A 16,845-nucleotide genomic window follows, 5' to 3' on the forward strand; every position below is an offset into this window, starting at 1 on the left:
CTGTTCAGTTCTGGGGAGCCAGGCCTTTGGGGGATGCTGGAAGAAAGCCCTACACAGAGGCATTTGGTGGGGTGTTGCCAAAAGCTCAGCCTTGGGCTCAGACTGTAAAGTCATCTCTCTGCCATGGGCCACGTGGGACCTTCTGGGCCACCAGGTCCACAGCTGCAAAATGGGCATAATGATACTTACCTCTTAGAGTTGTTGTCAGCTAGTAGGTGCCTAATAAGTTGATTTATTCATTTATTCAGTCATTCCACAAACATTTATCCAACACTTACTTACACAGTGTGTGGTGCCAAAGATGCAAGACAGATGTGGTCCAAATTCTCAGAGTTAACAGACTAGACTAGGGTGGGAAAGACAAAAGTATAACTTTAAAAGGAGCAAAATAAATAAAGCATTTTATTCATTGTAGATTTCGCTCATTTTAAACTTTTATTAAAACTATTTTGTGTTCATATTGTTAATAAGTTGTGATTAGGGCTATGAAGGCAGAAGTTAAAGAAATAACAAGAAATATCTACTTTGGATAAGGTGGTCAGGGAAGGCTTCTTTGAGGAGGTGACCTTTTCCTCCTCTCCCTTACGTGGTTCAGTGACAAATGACATGTTGCAAGATTCTGGGTTTTTTTCTCAAAAGGACAGCTTAGAGATGATTGTTACTGGTCGAAAAGTAAGAAATAACAAGTGATTCCACACAGTGAGAAGAAAAATCAGTATGAGAAGATGATGACAACACTCTGTGTTGTTAGTGCAGCATTTCACATGCACAGTTGAGACAAGCTTCACAGCTCTTGTCATTTACTACCACCTTGTGAGATGGGCAGGGTCCACGTGGTCGTCTCCACTTTACCGATAAGGAACCTGAGCTTGGAGAGATTGCAGAGATTGCATGACTGCTCTGAGTTCCCTCACCGGGTGAATGTAGGGCATTCTTTGCTGCTGTCTTTGGGAGCAGGGACCTCCCGTGTGGCTCCCGGCACTGGGTTTGGACCTGTGGTTCTCTGTGTTGGCTGCACATGGCAATCACCTACAGAGGTTTAAGAACTATTGACCCCTGGGTTCCCATCCCAGAGATTCTGGCCATCAATCAGGCATGCGGGTTGGGCATCAGGATTTTTAAAAGTTCTCCAGGTGATTCCAATGGTTAAAAAACATTGTTTCAAGCCTCAAGGAGCCAGCTGCTATTAATGAGCATGTTCTGGAGAGCCAGCCGGGCACGGACAGCCAAGGCAATGAACCTGTCAGTAAATGCAATGTGCTGTTCTTAGTAGAGATTTGGGTCACTAATGTTGACGGCAGCTATAATGGTGAATGCCCTTCTCCTAGACTGGTGCTGTGGGGACAAAGCCCCCAAAAGCAGTTTCCAGGCTCTCGTCCTCACATAGAAACGTGCTGGCTCGGGTAGTAAATGGCCATCAACTGTGATCAGATGGCCAGCAGCTGTGGCTAGTTGGCCGTCAGCTATAACCCGTAAGCCATTGGCCACTAATATAACGGCTGTGGCTACGCTAGCAGAAAGAAGATGGGGGCTAGCAAGAAGATGGTGGCTGGCAAACGCGGACTGCTGTTAGGCAGATTATGTAGATCCTGCTTCCTGTGTCTCCAGCCCAGCCGCCAGCAAGAATATATTGGTTTGACTCCCCTATCTGTGGCTCCGTAGGTGTTCCTTTTTGGCCTCATTGTATCCTGCGTTCTTATGTGGGGAGCAGGAGCTGAGACCCCGCCTGACACCCCACAGGCCGCCCTGCACGACACATGGCATAGTCGGCAGGATACAGTGCTGGCCAAAGCTTTCCGAAGGGCAGTGGAGCAGTTTGTGCGTATGAAAGCTCAGTCTGAGGAAGACCAGGAGGAGCAGCTGCCGGAGAGCTCGATCCCCGTGGAGGGGTGGGAAGATGTGGATGGTTCCCCAACCAGCAGAGGCCGGAGAAAGCGGAGAAAGCAAAGGTTGTTGCCGCCCTGTGGGCTGGGAACTGCTTGCTGAGGCAGCCTGGATGCGGGACTTGTCCCAGGAGGAAACGCTTGCTGAGTCCTCCTTGGGAGATGAGGGTGAGGTCAAGGTCTTCCCTCACTCCTAGGACAGCCCTGGCGAATGACTATGGACTATGAGGAATTGCCTTCTATCCCTGATTTAATGGACGCTTGACTGTTTGGGAACATACCACCATGTAGTAGAACTGGCGGATGTTTGCTTTTGTGTCTTGACTGGCCGCCATCGAGAATATGTAAGCACCTTGACTGTGAGCCATTGTTATTCCAGCATGGTACCCCGAGAGGCCCAGAGAGAGAGTGGCAGTGCCCTGAGAGGCCCTGGCTGTGTCCAGGAAGTCTGGCTGTGCCCAGAGAGAGTGGCAGTGCCCTGAGAGCCCTGGCTGTGTCCAGGAAGTCTGGCTGTGCCCAGAGAGAGTGGCAGTGCCCTGAGAAACCCTGGCTGTGCCTGGAGAGACTGTTGGTACCCTAAGAAGCCCAGGAAGTCTGGCTGTGACCAGAAGTACTGGGGTGGTGCCCTGAGAGGCCCTGGCTGTGGCCGGGGAGACAGGTGGTACCCTAAGAAGCCCAGGAAGTCTGGCTGTGCCCAGAAGTACTGGGGTGGTGCCCTGAGAAACCCTGGCTGTGCCCAGGGAGACTAGTGGTACCCTAAGAAGCCCAGGAAGTCTGGCTGTGCCCAGAAGTACTGCTGAGAAACCCTGGCTGTGCTCAGAGAGCCTGGCTATGTCCAGTATATTATATTCACCTCCAGGCTCCTCGCACAGGGGACCCTTGCGGAAGACGCTTGTCGCGTAGATTATGAGGCGAGACCCTGTAGGGGTAGAGTGTGGGGACAAAGTCCCCAAAAGCAGTTTCCAGGCTCTCGGCCTCACATAGAAAGGTGCTGGCTTGGGTAGTAAATGGCCATCAACTGTGATCAGATGGCCAGCAGCTGTGGCTAGTTGGCCGTCAGCTGTAACCAGTGAGCCATTGGCCACTAATATAACAGCTGTGGCTACACTAGCAGCAAATGGGGGCTAGCAAGAAGAGGGTGGCTGGCAAGCACGGACTGCTGTTAGGCAGATTATGTAGATCCTGCTTCCTGTGTCTCCAGCCCAGCTGCCAGCGAGAATATATTGGTTTGACTCCCCTATCTGTGGCTCCGTGGGTGTTCCTGTTTGGCCTCACTGTGTCCTGCGTTCTTATGTGGGGAGCGGGAGCTGAGACCCCGCAGGCTGCCCCGCACGACAGGTGCCCTTCGCACTAGCATTTCTTCAGGGTGGGTCCAGCCAGAAATTGACAAGTCCTTGTATGGCGGTGTTCCTCGAGAGCGTCTTTGATATTTGTATTGTATCTGTGAGACCAGGGGCCTCAACCAGCTTAGGAGTGATGCTGGACTCGGTGGCAATTGAGGTGGCTCAGTCACTGAAGAATCTCAGGGGAAGCTTTTGTTTGCCCAAGCATGGCTTTTGGTGTGTTGTCCATATTTCTGTGAAGACAGAACAATCACTGTTTCATCTCCTTGGAGCAATTCTGTATTTCCCCACCCTGGGGGAAAGGATGAACAATTGGTCAACCTCAGCACTTCTTTCGCTGGTTGTGGGGTTGACCTGTGTTCAAATTCCCCAGACCCTGAGCTGTTTTGATTGTCTTTTATCAAGGAAGAATGTTCTGTTTCCAGACTCTCATGGCCTTATGGGTTTGACTGGGCCACCTTGGCCACTGTCACACTCCAGCAAATGATAGACCTGTGTCTTTGGCTAAGGTTGTTCACCTCAAAGCCAAGGGCTTATTTCCCTCTCCCCAAGACTCTGGCACTGGGAATCCTGCATTTTGGCTGGGCCTCCCACGTGCGGCCAGACCTCCCCCCAAACGCCTCACGGTGGGATGCCGGAGGTGAATCTGAGCTGAGCCTTTACAAACAAGGCAGCCACTGCAAATGTTTCTCCCGTTCTGTCCCTAGCCCTGGAGCAGCTACTGACAGAGCTGGAAGACTTCCTCAAGATTCTCGACCAAGAGAACCTGAGCAGCACAGCCGTGGTGAAGAAGAGTGGTCTGGCCGAGCTCCTCCGGCTTTACACCAGAAGCAGCAGTAAGTGTGGCCCAGGGCCCTTCCCACCCCCACACCACGGCGACCAGTGTTTGGATTTCCCCCACCATAGATTAACACTGCCCTTCCTCCAGCTTCAGTGGACTCGTACAGGGTATGCTTTATGCCTGGCCTCTTCCACTCAGGAGATTCGTCCATGCTATGCGGGATGTCAGGAGTTTGTTGCTTTTATTACTGAGCAGTATTCCATTCTGCAAATCTACCATGATCTGCTTATGCACTGACTTGTGGGTGGGCATTTGTCCCACATTGGGGCCATTATGAATAAGGCTGCTCAGAACACGCTTGGACATGTCTTCTTGTGGACATATAGTTTTCTTTCTAGCACATTCAGATGTTTTTTGAAAGAAAGAAAAACCTTCTTGTGAAGTCCTACCACTTCAGTTGAGTTTACTTTTGTATCGGATGTTTGAGACTTGGAAGTGACATGTGGGGACAGTAAGGGAGCAGAAGGGTACATCCAGTCCATCTGCCTCGCGGCAGGAGCAGCCAGAATCCATGCCAGGGAAGGGAAGTGCACCTGCTTGGCCGTCACACTCAGGAAATTCTCCCTTACATCCAACCTGAGTCCGCCAGGCTACAGTTCAAGGTTCCTTTTCCTTTTCTTTGTCCCCAGAGGAACTAGTTTCTGTTCTGTGAATAACAGAGAAGTCGTAAAGCTGAAGCATGTTGCTATATGCCCGGCAGCCTTCTCTTCTGGTGAAATAATCCAGGCTCCCTCAGTCTTTCATCAGAGGTGTTTTCCTTGAGCCCTTTGGTTGCCTTTCCTCGGTTGCCTGTCAGCTCTCCAGGCCTCCCCGAGGTTCCCAGGCTCCTCCTGGCTTTGTAGTGAGCGTCTGCTGGCCTACCAGTGAGTGCAGGTCAGCAGCACTTCAAAGGTGGGAATGGCAGATGGGAACCCACACTACAAAGCAGGTAAGTTAGGGATGAATCATCCATGAAAGGATTCATCAGTGGGATCCTTTAAAAAGCACATTTATTCCCCAGCCCTTTGAGATGCGCTCTGACTTGAGGACATTCAGTGATAAGGAACCTCTGTTGGGATTTTGACAATACCTCTGTAAGGGGGTCTGAACCATGGTTCTTAGTTCGAACCATTCTGTCAGCACCCCCACATGGGGTCCCCCTTTTGGTTTAAAGTGCTATGTGGCTTCCCTAGAATGACCTTTGTTTCACCCTTGATCTTGGTATGTTCTGCTCTTATAAAGTCAGGTCTTCCCACCCCTGGTCTCTGTGGCTTGCAGGGCTGCAGGGCTGCTGAGAACCAGTCCGCAGGCCCCCCAGTGTGCAGCACCCCCAGACTGCTAGTAATAAATGTGCACGGCCACACTGAGGTCTGTGGCTGCCACTTCTATTCTTAAGGTCGATGTCCACTTATTAATAGCCATCGTTTGAGAACTTCCCTTTTAGTCCTCTTTGTACCCTCTTAGACGGCAAAGTAGTTACAACAGCAGCTAACATTTTTCATGCATTTACCGTGTCTCAGCGCTGTGCTTAACGTATGAAATGAAATGGATTACGTCATCTAATTCTTGTCCCAAGTCAGTGAGGGAGTTGGTATCATCCCCATTTTGCCCACAAGGGAACCGAGACTTGGAAAGTCACTTGCTCGAGGCATATGGCTGTCAGTGACCAAGCCAGGGCTTAGGTCTCAGCAGGTGTACCTAACCTTTATGCTCTCCTCCACTCCCAGCCTTTCGGGTTAATCTGTACCAGATTAATTGTTGTGCCACACAGGACAGAATCTAAAGCCCCTTGAAATGAAAGTGTGTGTCTTCCTCCCTTAGCCTCCCAGGCCTGCCTCACTGTGTGTCTTCCAGAAAACTAACTCAGCCTGACAGAACTTAGAGGTAAAGGCAGGCTAATCGTTTTGAGATAGCCTGTAGTCTACAATGGCTGAGCTGTTGTGTCTCCCACACATTTGGGGCAGAGTGCAAGTGTGAGTGTGTGTGTGTTTATACTTTTCAAATGGAATTTTCCATTTGGGGTTTTTCATCTTGTGTTTCATTCCTGTCATACAAATCTTTGCTTTTTGTCTGGATGGTGAGGTCAAGGCATAGACAGAGATCTGTGCATCGGGGACCTGCTGTTTGTTCCTGCCTTGGGCCCCCCAATATCCTGCTCAGAGACTGTAGGGAAGTTTCAGGGGCTGCCCCTCTGATAGGAAGAGCTTCACGTTCTATCCAACTGTGACCAAGAGGGTCCGTGTCCCTCCTCCCCACCTTTCGCCAGTTCTCTGGGAAGGACCACCCTCTGCAGACATGTCCATTGCCCCAGCAGTCACGCACACGCTCAGGGCATGACGAGCGCTCCTTTCCAACCACACCTGTGGCTGTTGTTCTTTCCCACACACCTGTGTAATTTTCCCATTCCGGTCTACCCACCCCCAACAAACCCCTCAGACAGTTTATTTTATGAAGGCAGAAACCATGTCTCGTTTGTTCTCTGTTATATCCCCAGTACCTAGTACAGTACTGGTGCTCAGTGCCCATCAGAAAATGAATGAGAGAGTTCTCCATCCCCAGGCCCCTGCCTCCCATGGACAGCTCAGCAGCCTCCCCTTGGAGGGCCAAGTTCACTGGGTTTTTCCCATGATTACACATGGTCCTGGGAGCCTGTTACTTACCAGCCCAGATGGTACTGGATCAGCAGCCCTCTGAGAATCAAAACCTCGTTGACCGTGGCCTGCAGAGTGCCCAAGGCTGGAGACCCAGCCCTGGAGGGGGGCCAGTGCGAGTTTTCTCTGTAACTTACAAATTGCCATTCTGAGAAGGAAGAACCTGCTCAGAATCCAACAGTTCAAACAATAACAATATCTTACCTTTTATTTTTTTGTCGGCTTAGTCAACAGTATGAGAAAAGGATAAACCTAAAATGAACGTTAGACATTATTTACGTTCCTTAGATTCCTTTTCTGATCTTTACCAGGTCATCTGAATATTCTTGAACAGTAGTGGCTTGCCTCTGTAGTCTGCTTTACAGTATTTTTACATTTATAATTGCTGCATGTGCACATTTCTATGTGTTGACAGTGCACATACTTTTTCTGTTTTTGCTATTCTGAAATGTGATGCCTTGATTTAACTGTAAGTCTTGGATATCTCTGTAAACAAGCAGACATAGAGCTACTTTATTTTTCTCAATTGGGCAGTGTCCTCTGATGGGTGAACAATATTGTTCAGCCAGTCCGCTCTTAGTGGGCATTTAAGTTTTGTTCTTTTTAAAAAAAAGAAACCTCATGCAATGTTGCAGTGAACGTCCTCAAATAAAGTTTTGTTTACATGCTGGAGTTTGTCTTCAAGAGAAATTTCTGGCATTGGAAATGCTGGGTCAAAGACAGTGAACACTGACAAGTTAAATTATCCTCCAAAATCACTTTTAAAACGGTGGTGCCAATTTACACACTTCAGTAATCCATTTATTGTTCAAGGTGACACACTGTTAATGTGTGTTGACGTGCCATGGTTTATTTCACTGTTTTCCTATTATTAAGACTTTGAGTTATTTCCCATGTTTTAGGCTGTCGTTTTTAATCTTTGTTAGTTACAAGGTTACCTTACTTTTTTTCTAACTTCCTAATATTGTAGGCTTTGTACTTGTGGAAACCTAAGAGTTAAGTAGACACAGGCAATATTTCATCATGCGTGTTTTTCATGCAAGCCACACAACCAAGGCCATGCAGGATAGGTGTTTTGCCCAGAATCACACTGTGAATGACAGAGCCTGGCCCACACCGCATCTCCTGTTTCCCCCACAGAGCACTTTCCTCGTGCGTGTGCGTGCTCTGGAGAAGGTACTGACTCAGCCCTCAGAGTCTTCATCGGGGGAGGTGTGCAGATTGGGGCTTCCTGTGTTTGGACCTCAGTTCCCTCCCACGAACTGCTCTAGCCCTGGGTGTAGGGGTAACAATACTGAGTGGTCCTGGCCGGGCTGGGCACAAAGGAGGCAATCCCATGGGCTGATGGTGGAGGACAGATCCCAGATCCAGATATGTCCTCCTCCTGTTCCTCTGAGTCCCCAGGACTCCGTGTTTGCAGGCCTGTTGGCTGCACGGTCTGTGGCGAGGCACTGACTGGTGCTGAACTGCCTCCTTCACCAGGGGTTTGAACTGGATCCCTTTGCTCTCCAACCACTGGAATTTATCAGCCACAAGTTTCTAGGAAATGCAAATTAAGGGCCACGAAAGAAATGCAGGAGGGTTTCTAAGAGAAAAAACACTTGGATGAGCTTCCTTTGTAGGCTTCTGAAAAAAGGGTCCTTGGGGCATTAGAAACTTGAGTAAGTGTTAGGAGGCTAGCCTTTCTGTGCCCAGACAGGGACTGGGAAAGTGTCAACCTGCTCAGAAATTATTCTAAAGGGAAGGAAGGACTGTGCTGCTGTAGGGTACACTCGACAGGGCAGAGCAGGTGGCTGGCAGTGCTCCAGTTCCAATTCCCAGCACACTCACCCCTCTAAACCCATTTGGATGTCTCAGACCCCCACAGCAGCACCTAGAGGCCTGGGAGCTAAACTTCCAAATCCATTGCTGTGACTAGCCCATGCACCTAATTCAGACTAAGGTGAGAATGACTGATAGGAAATGCTTTAGAATTTAAATGAGATGCCGGGAAACCCAGAGAAATCTCTGCTTGGAGAGATTTATGAGAATATGAGGCAGATCCTGGAGGTATGGGTGCCTTTGCACGTAAGACTTCTGTTACCCTAACAGTAAACTATTTTTGGATATCTGTCGACTCTCTCTATAATGGAATCTTTTAATCCACTCAACATGTTGTGTGTTTGTACTGGAACCCAAGCAGATGACAATGTGACTAGGGGACACGGTTTCTCTCTGGAAGCCCTTTCCCTTCATGGCGTCACACGGAGCTGTATCTTCCATCCTCCTTCTGCAGGTTCTGATGAGGAGTACATTTATATGAACAAAGTGATGGTCAACAAGCAACAGAATGTCGAGTCCCAAGACAAAGGTATGAGGCTGGGACTGTCAATGGCATGGCCAGCTCCCGGGACGGGGGAAGGGATAAGCCTTGGTCCTGTCCCACCCCTCCTTCCTCCCAGCCAGTACCACAGACAGGCCTGGTGCAGATATTTTGGGAAGTCACATTTTGGTTGATGGTATTTTCGGTTGATGTATTTTGGGATGTTTCATTGGGCCGCCTCCTTGACTCTTAAAGGTCTCATGTCCTCTTCATGGATAAGGAATCTGTTCCTAAAATCTCTCAGCTTTTCCCAGCATTGTCCCAAGAATAGGAAGTCATCATTCAGATGTTTTAAAAAAAAAACAGCTGTGGATGGTGCTGATCCCACGATTTCAGCTTTTGTCTTTTGATGGAAGTCTGGATTTTATGTGTGTGGAGGGCGGTGGGAGGAGGGAACGGTAATGTCAGCAACTGCTTCAATATTTAAAGGTTTTGTTTAAAGGTGCTGTCTTTGGCAGAACAGTTTATCTTCATTGGAAGGACATACTGTGTCTTCCAGGCTGTCTTACTCTTCTACTCGGTTTTATTCTACTTTTGTCTGAAAACCTTCAGGAGTGGGTCTGGCAGGACTCCAGGGAGGCTCAGAGATTTACAGAGCTGCCTAGTCTCTGAGGAAGGGGATTAGAAGCCCGTCTCCCAACTCCGAAGCCTATTACTCAAATGCACAGGCTTAGAGAGAGGCAGGGACACAGCACCACAAAGCCCTCAGTCCTGTTAAAAGCTTGGCTTCAAGACATCAGCCACCAAAACCCCAAGGTCAGGTCTGCCTGAGCCTGTCTGTCCTGGGGCTAGCTGGGCCAGTGGCTGAAATGGTCAGACGCAGAAGAACTTTTGGTGCCTTTTCCTTAAAAGCACACAGAGGGTTGGTGACCAAGCTTTCCAGAGTGGCTTTTCTGCCTCCTGCCACACCGCCAAGCAGGGGGCTCGGCAAAACCCATCCGCATAGAAGTAGCCACTGTGCCCAGGGTCGTTGGCCTTCCGGGTAAACTGTGGGATGGAAAGAGCAGTAATCACAGGGTCGGAGCTAAGAGCAGCTCAATATAGCGACCACAGGGCAGGCCCTCTGCTCGCTGAAGCTCTGTGGCTAGGCCATTTTTGACATGGGCCAAGTGGAGGAGAGGGTGGGAGCCTGCCAGAAACCCAAACCAGTTCCTTCTGAGGAATCTGCCTGTGGCAGAGGCACCACTGCACCCTATTCTCGGAGGGAAAACAACACTGGCCCCAGGAACTGCCTGCCTGGGTAATTAACACCTGCTCAAATAGAACTCACGGGCACATGTGACCAGACATTCCTGGATAATGAGACCCTGCTGTGAGGCTGGGTGCCCCTCACCAAGCCTTCTCCTGCTTCCTGCCCACAGCGCCCGAGGGACAGAGCCCACTGACCAACGGGGAGCCCAGCCAGCACTCCTCAGCCCCTCAGAAGAGCCTTCCGGATCTCCCACCACCCAAGATCGTAAGTGTGGGTCTAAGACCCCTGATTTCCCTGACTTGGGCACCAAGTATCAGTCCACCAAGCATCTGGCCTTTTCTGAGTGCCTACTGTGTGTCGAACATGGAGCAAGGCACTGGGAGCGACAGAGCAAAGTAAGCCTGTCTATAGGTGACATCATTTGCTCAGGGCCTTGGTACTCGGGATGCTAAGGGTAAGGGGCGTGGGAGACAAGGAAGATCTCCTTTAGCAAGTGTCACCATGTGTGCGAGGCTGCACCAGGCTTTTCACCCAGCGCCATGTGAGCGGGACCATGTATAACTGTGGTCACCACCCAGGCAGGCTACAGTAAACTTTTAGAATTATAAATCATATCACACTGCTCTTCCCATTTGAAATCTTGCAATAGCTCCCACTGAACTTAGGAAAACATATCCATGTTTCTTCACTGGGCCCCAGGGCCTATTGGTGTGGCCCAGCTGTATCTCCAGCCTCCTGGCTCTTCGCTGGCCTCCCTGCTGTTCCTGGATTGTGCCATAGGGTCTGTCCTGCCCCAGGGCCTTTGCACTTCCTGAGCCCTGGCTCCTCAGTGGCTGCTGCCTCCTCATCTCTTAGACGTTGTTAGACTTTCCCTGACCTGCCTACACGAGGCGTCCTACCTCCATTCCTACCACAGTACTATGAGCCATTGTTCAGTGACCCCCTCCATGGCACTTGCCACCATTGAAATGGTCTTTTGTGTTGTTAATATTTACCTCCAAGGCCAGATATAAGCTCCCTAGGACGGAGACTGTCTCTCCCATTTAGTGTTTCATGCCCTGTGTCTGTACACTGTGAGCCACACATGGAGGGAGGGAGGGCAAGGAGGAGGGAGGGGAGGAAGGATGGATGGAATTATGGAATCATAGGCCTGGATTCAGATCCCAGCTCTGCCAGGTAATAGCTGTTGGACCCAGAGCGAGTCATTTCAGGTCTCTGGCTTTTGTTCCCTGGCGTTTAAATGAAAGGAATGTGAACATCTCTTTGGTAAGATTGTCTTACTCGGTGGGCTGAGGCTGTGTGTGGCATCCTGCATTAGTCCTCAGCGAGGTAAGTAGTCGTGTTTATATTTTATGGGTGAGGAAACCAGAACCAGCAGGTTCCGAATGTCTGAATGTTGCACAGCCTCGAAGTGGCAGAGCCAGGACTTGAACCCACGCTCTTTCCTCTATCGGATCTGGTTGGGGAGGCTTGAGAGGTTTGAGGTGAGGGCTGGGAAGGAATGTCATGGAGTCCACAGCAGCAGGAAGGTGTGTGAGTCCGTGGACACTGCCCCACCGCACTATCCATCCTGGGATGTGAGGGCTGAGGTTCCTGCTGAGGGGGCCCCACCCCAGACTCCCCCTCCCCTTCATTCATGCCTTCCTGAGGGGTGGCAGAGTTCCTCAAGCTGCTGTCCTGTGGCCACATGGGTGGGGCAGTTCTGGAGTATCTGGGACACCATCCCACTGCATGAGGCCCCTCGAGCTAGGTGACGGCTGGCAGAGACCATCTAAGGCCGGGTGAGATTGACGTACTGAGTCCCTGGGGTCCCCCACTCTGCTGACAACGCTAGGGACTGCCACACCCTGAGCTGCTCCCTCCCTCGAGCACACAACTGTGGTTCTCCTCACCGCCCCTCTAGGGGTGACTGCCTGTTTTTGCCAGTTTTTCACACAAAGACACAGAGGCACAGAGAGTTAAAACAGCTGGCCAAGGGCCCTCCGCTGGGAGGTGACAGGGCCAGGAACTGAATGCAGGTTCTGGGCTTCCAGGCCAACATGCAGCCTCCCGGGCTTAAGCTGGTCCTTTTAGAAGAGTAAAGGCACAGGTTGTGTTGCTTCCAGCTGCAGGCTCCCCTCACTTTCTGCCCCAATATTCGGGGGAGACCGCATGTCCCTTCTGCTCCCACCTCACTGCTGCTGGCTGTAACCAGGCAGGAGATGCTGTGGTTTCTGGTGTGTCCCAGGTACTGCTTGCTGGGTGGTGGGAAAGGAAAGGTGGCGACTCTCAGCCTGGGCAGGAATGTTCCCATCCTGAAGTCAGCATCTGATTCTGACCCAAAGCCTTTGGCTTTTGTATAAGGGAAGTGCCACCATTGGCCACTCCTGGAGCAGCTGCTTGGGGGTCAGCACCTGATTGGAGGGGCATCCATTCATCAGGCAGTCTTGCAGGCGCTGAGTGCTGGGTAGTGCTGACTTGCTCTGGAAATCTGTGGTGCTTTACAAACGTGGCGGTGGGCTTAGAGGCTCAGGGTCTGGGACCGAGCTGTGGTTATAAAGGAATCCGGTCCCATGAGTCCCAGCAGCCCCTGGGATTCTGGCACTGGCTTTTACACTTCCTTTGCCAGTCTCCTGTGGCATGGGCCCCCACGGCTCTGGGGTATGAGATGCAGGACCTGCAAGCAAGCAAGGCAGGGCCAGGGGCCTCCCCTAGAGCAGACTTCCTGTGTCGGAGGTGACTGGGAACCTCTCGGGGCCAGGAGAGGTCTGTTGGCATTGGAGAGAAACCTGGCGCTGGAATTACGGAAAATACCAGCACCCAAGAATAACACAAGCCCAGGGTGGCCTTCAGACCTGTGGCAGTTGTTCCTATGGACAAACTCCAGGCCCTGCGGAGATTTCCAGCAAAGCAGCTGACTCTACAGTCTTCCTTCCTTGTGGAATGTCTCTGCTGAGGGGGACAAGGGGTGCTGACTGCAGCTCCCTTTCCTCGGTCCCTCCTCATTCTGTGTTGGGCACCCACCCCAGGGGCTTCAGGTGTGGAGTAAGGGAGGGCATGGCTGGCGTAATCTAGGGTTTCTCCCCTCTGTCCCCCCCACACATGTGTGCACACACACGTCTGCTCTCCCTCTGGCCTTCTCTCTGGATAAGTCGGGCTCAAGTGGTCTTAACGTTTGGTCCAAGGCCCTCAGAGAAGTGGCGTCAGGATGGAGAGGGGAACAGCTGTGTCTTCTGCCTCTGAGGAAGGAGGACCAGAGCAGCAGGAGCAGTTTGAAAGGGAGGGAGGAAGGGAGTGATGGTGGCAGCCTGAGCTTGGAGCGACGTGGGACTTCTCTTTTTCAGAGACAGAAAAGCGTGTCCGTCCTGACCCTGTAGCTTCAGGGTGCCATGGTGGGTTGCCCACTGAATGCCTGGCCCCGGGCTTGCTAGTGACCATGGCAGAAGCTGGATGTCTGCCTGGGGTCCTCAGTGCCTATGGCTGGGCCAGGAGTGTGGCCTCTGTCTCAAATTCAGGATGTCCTGATTCTCTCTCTGGTGACTTGGCTCCCTCTACATCCCCCACAGAGTCAGTAGACAGCAGACCCCACCAGCAATGGAAGGGTCAGCCAGGGGTCTGGAGCACCCTCGTGGGTGTGGCCTGTGATTGAGGCCAGCTGTGGCACTTACTGGCCCCTGTCTGCACAGCCAGGTGCTGCGGTCACTGCAGGAGAAACAGATGTTTTGCTGGCACTGTTTGTGCTCCTGACAAGCCCAGCCATCTCCACCCTATATCCCCTTTGAGGCCTGAACACGTATTGCTGCTGGTTTTAAGTGAGCTGCTCTGTTGGGGAAGCAATTTACTCCACAAAAGGACATTACTATGGTCAGTCTGGGGAGCTGGGGCTGGCCGGACCCACTGCCCCCACCCAGGAACCTTCCACAGTGCACTCTGAACTGCTGGGACGTGTCAGGTCCTCGGGGCCACTCTTCATCTTCAGCTCTAATTTTAATCAGAACCGGCAAACGACAGCCCCCTGGCCAAGTCCACAGCCACCTGCTTTTTTGTAAGGATAGTCTTATTGGAACACGGCCACCCTTATGTATCATCTATGGATGCTTTTGTGCTAAATCAGCTGCCTTGAATGTCTGAGATCAGAGACCCTGAATGGCCTACAAATCCCCAAAGTATTTACTGTTTTGCTCTTTGCAGAAAATGTTTGCCGACCTCACAAATCATGCTGAGTGGGGTGGCTTTCTTCCCTGTCCCTTCCGTGAACCTTCAGAAAGTTATTTCAGGTTTTGAAGTCACGTCTCTTCTGCATCTTCGTTTAATATTCATAATCTTCATCATTATACTGATGGTGATTAAAATAATAATCCTTTATTCTTAACCTTGGAAAATTAGAATCTTTGGCTCGTTTGACCTCTGATAATAGGCCATTTGTGTCTGTGGAATTATGTGACTCTCTTTTGAATTGTTATGTAAATTATTTTATCTTTTAACTTAACCCAGGTTCTTACCTTTTGCCTGGGCAGCCTTCAGAGCAGGGACTGTCTTCTTCAAAGAGCTTGGTATCAGCCTGGTCAAACACAAAGGTCTCCTCTGTCTCCCCAGTGTACATCTGTTCTTCCTCCACCAAACATGTATACAGGTTGCACCTTTTCTTCCTTTCATTGATACTTTTATATTTTATTTTTTAGGTTAGTAAGAACAAATATTTACTGAGTATTTAGTAAGCTGAGCATAGTTTCATCTTTACAATGACCCCATGTGACAGGTGTTTTAACTCTCCCCATGTTACAGTGAGGAACTAAGGCCCAGAGAGGTCAAGTGAGTTGCCCAGAGCCACACAGCTCAGATATGTCAGTGCCAGGAGTTAAACCCTAGACCTGGAGGTCGGATTCCTACCACTGCCCTATACTGCCTCTCTCTAAGATCTATTTTACAGGTGATTTTACAGTGAGAGGCTTGGGAGACCCTCACAAAACACGCCCTGGTACCCCATCCCTAGACAGGAGAGTAGGGCCCCTGTGGTGGTAATGAGCTGGGACAAGCTCCCACAGAAGGCTTCATTCCCCCTTTCTAATCATGGGAATCCAGACTGGGGTCAATCTGGGTGCTTGGAGCCTCCCTCCGTTTTGGACCCGCCTGTTCACCAGGAGAAGAGTCCCAGCACCACCTCATGGCAGTAGGGTTCCTTGGTGGCTGGAGCTAGAGGTCCGGCCAGCTCAGGAAGCGGGAGTCCCCAGGACCCATTTGCGGAGGTCTTGCTGCTGCCCAGGTGAGGGACACTACCATCAGACTCCGGGAAGCTGGCTCTCAGAGAACCACAGCTGGGTCTCTCAGGCAGCCCTTTCTCAAGCTGACCAAGGAGCCAGGAATAGCTGAGAGGAACAGAGACATCTTGGCATGTTCATAGCAGCAAAGGTGAAAGGTCATCCAGTAGCAACGACCAACAACGAACACCGTGTGCAAGGCCCTGGCCTCTAGGAGGGAGCAGGGTCCGAGGTGCTGCTCACAGCCGTCCACCTTCAGCAGCCACACCTGCCAGCCCCGTGCAGCCATTGGTCTGCTCAGGAAATGAACAGATTATCCTCTTCCTTTGTGCGTGGTGGGTATTGCACCTGCTGGGCTGAAAGCTGTTTACAGCCTGCCTCTGGGACTTGTCTCAGCTCTCTTGGTCTGAGGCCAGATGAAGTTAGAAGCAACCCCGTGTTGGACCCAGATGTGGCCTTGTCGACCCCTCCTGTGGACCTGTGTCAGCCTGTCAGACCGCAGTCCAGTAACCTGGCTCCTGCAGACCCCTGCGTCATGGAGGCCCCCAGACAAAGGTGACCTCAGCCTCCTCTGTTTGATATGGGCCAGGCCCTGGAGAAACACGATCACGTTTTGGCTCATGGAATCCTCAAGACAAACCCAGTACTATTTTTGTCTTACGGAGAGGGAAAGTGATGCTCTGAGACAGACCCACGGTGAAGTCTATGGAGTCTGAAATCTTGCATTCGAACCCAATCCGTTTACTCCAGAGTTCATATAAATAGACTTTCGGTGCCAAGCCAGACAGGATTTGGCCCTGGAGACCCTGGTTTTGGTGAAGCAATTGCAGGAACATTACGCTGCCCTGGCGGAAGCTGGAAGAGGACACTCGTCGTCTGTGTTGAGCACTGTCCCATGGAGACCTGAGCCCAGGCTGACCACTCTCCCATTATCCTCTGGGCCAGAACTAGTGGAGCTGTCTCTGTCGCAGGTTCCACAGATAAGCTCGTTTCCCAAGGCAGTGGTTTCTGGATCCCTCCTTCTCTCCTCCCAGCAGAGCAGGTAGGCATCTGAGCACAGCTCCCCGTGGGGTCCCTCCGTTGGCTGCCTCCTCTCCCTTTATCTTAAGAACCTTCCTCTGCTTTCACTTGGCACTTCCCAAAGGCCCAGGCCTGCCCCTCATGGGGACACCCAACACAAGGACTTTTCAAAACCAGGAGTGGGCTTCCACTTCAGATTTTCTCATTTCTGTTCTCAACTCACTATGAATATTCCTCAGTGTTTCATGATTTAGAAAGATACCGGAGACTCATGTGGGTAGATGCTTATACATTTATTACCTGTATATACTAATAGCCATGCAACAATCTGCCTCTT

At 51.0% G+C, this 16,845-nt stretch overlaps 1 protein-coding gene across 9 annotated transcripts in view; it reads left to right on the forward strand.

Moving 5' to 3' along the window:
• AFAP1L2 (actin filament associated protein 1 like 2) overlaps window positions 1-16,845 on the forward strand; it is a 94,972-nt gene that overhangs the window by 54,505 nt on the left and 23,622 nt on the right. For all 9 annotated transcript variants that reach the window (XM_081075262.1, XM_081075267.1, XM_081075268.1 and 6 more), the window contains 3 exons: window positions 3,934-4,062; window positions 8,973-9,047; window positions 10,421-10,515. In XM_081075262.1, coding sequence (XP_080931388.1) covers window positions 3,934-4,062; window positions 8,973-9,047; window positions 10,421-10,515 — 299 coding nt within the window. The remainder of the gene's footprint in view (window positions 1-3,933; window positions 4,063-8,972; window positions 9,048-10,420; window positions 10,516-16,845) is intronic.

The sequence above is a fragment of the Rhinolophus hipposideros genome (assembly GCF_964194185.1).
Source record: "Rhinolophus hipposideros genome assembly, chromosome: 15".
NCBI lineage: Eukaryota > Metazoa > Chordata > Mammalia > Chiroptera > Rhinolophidae > Rhinolophus > Rhinolophus hipposideros.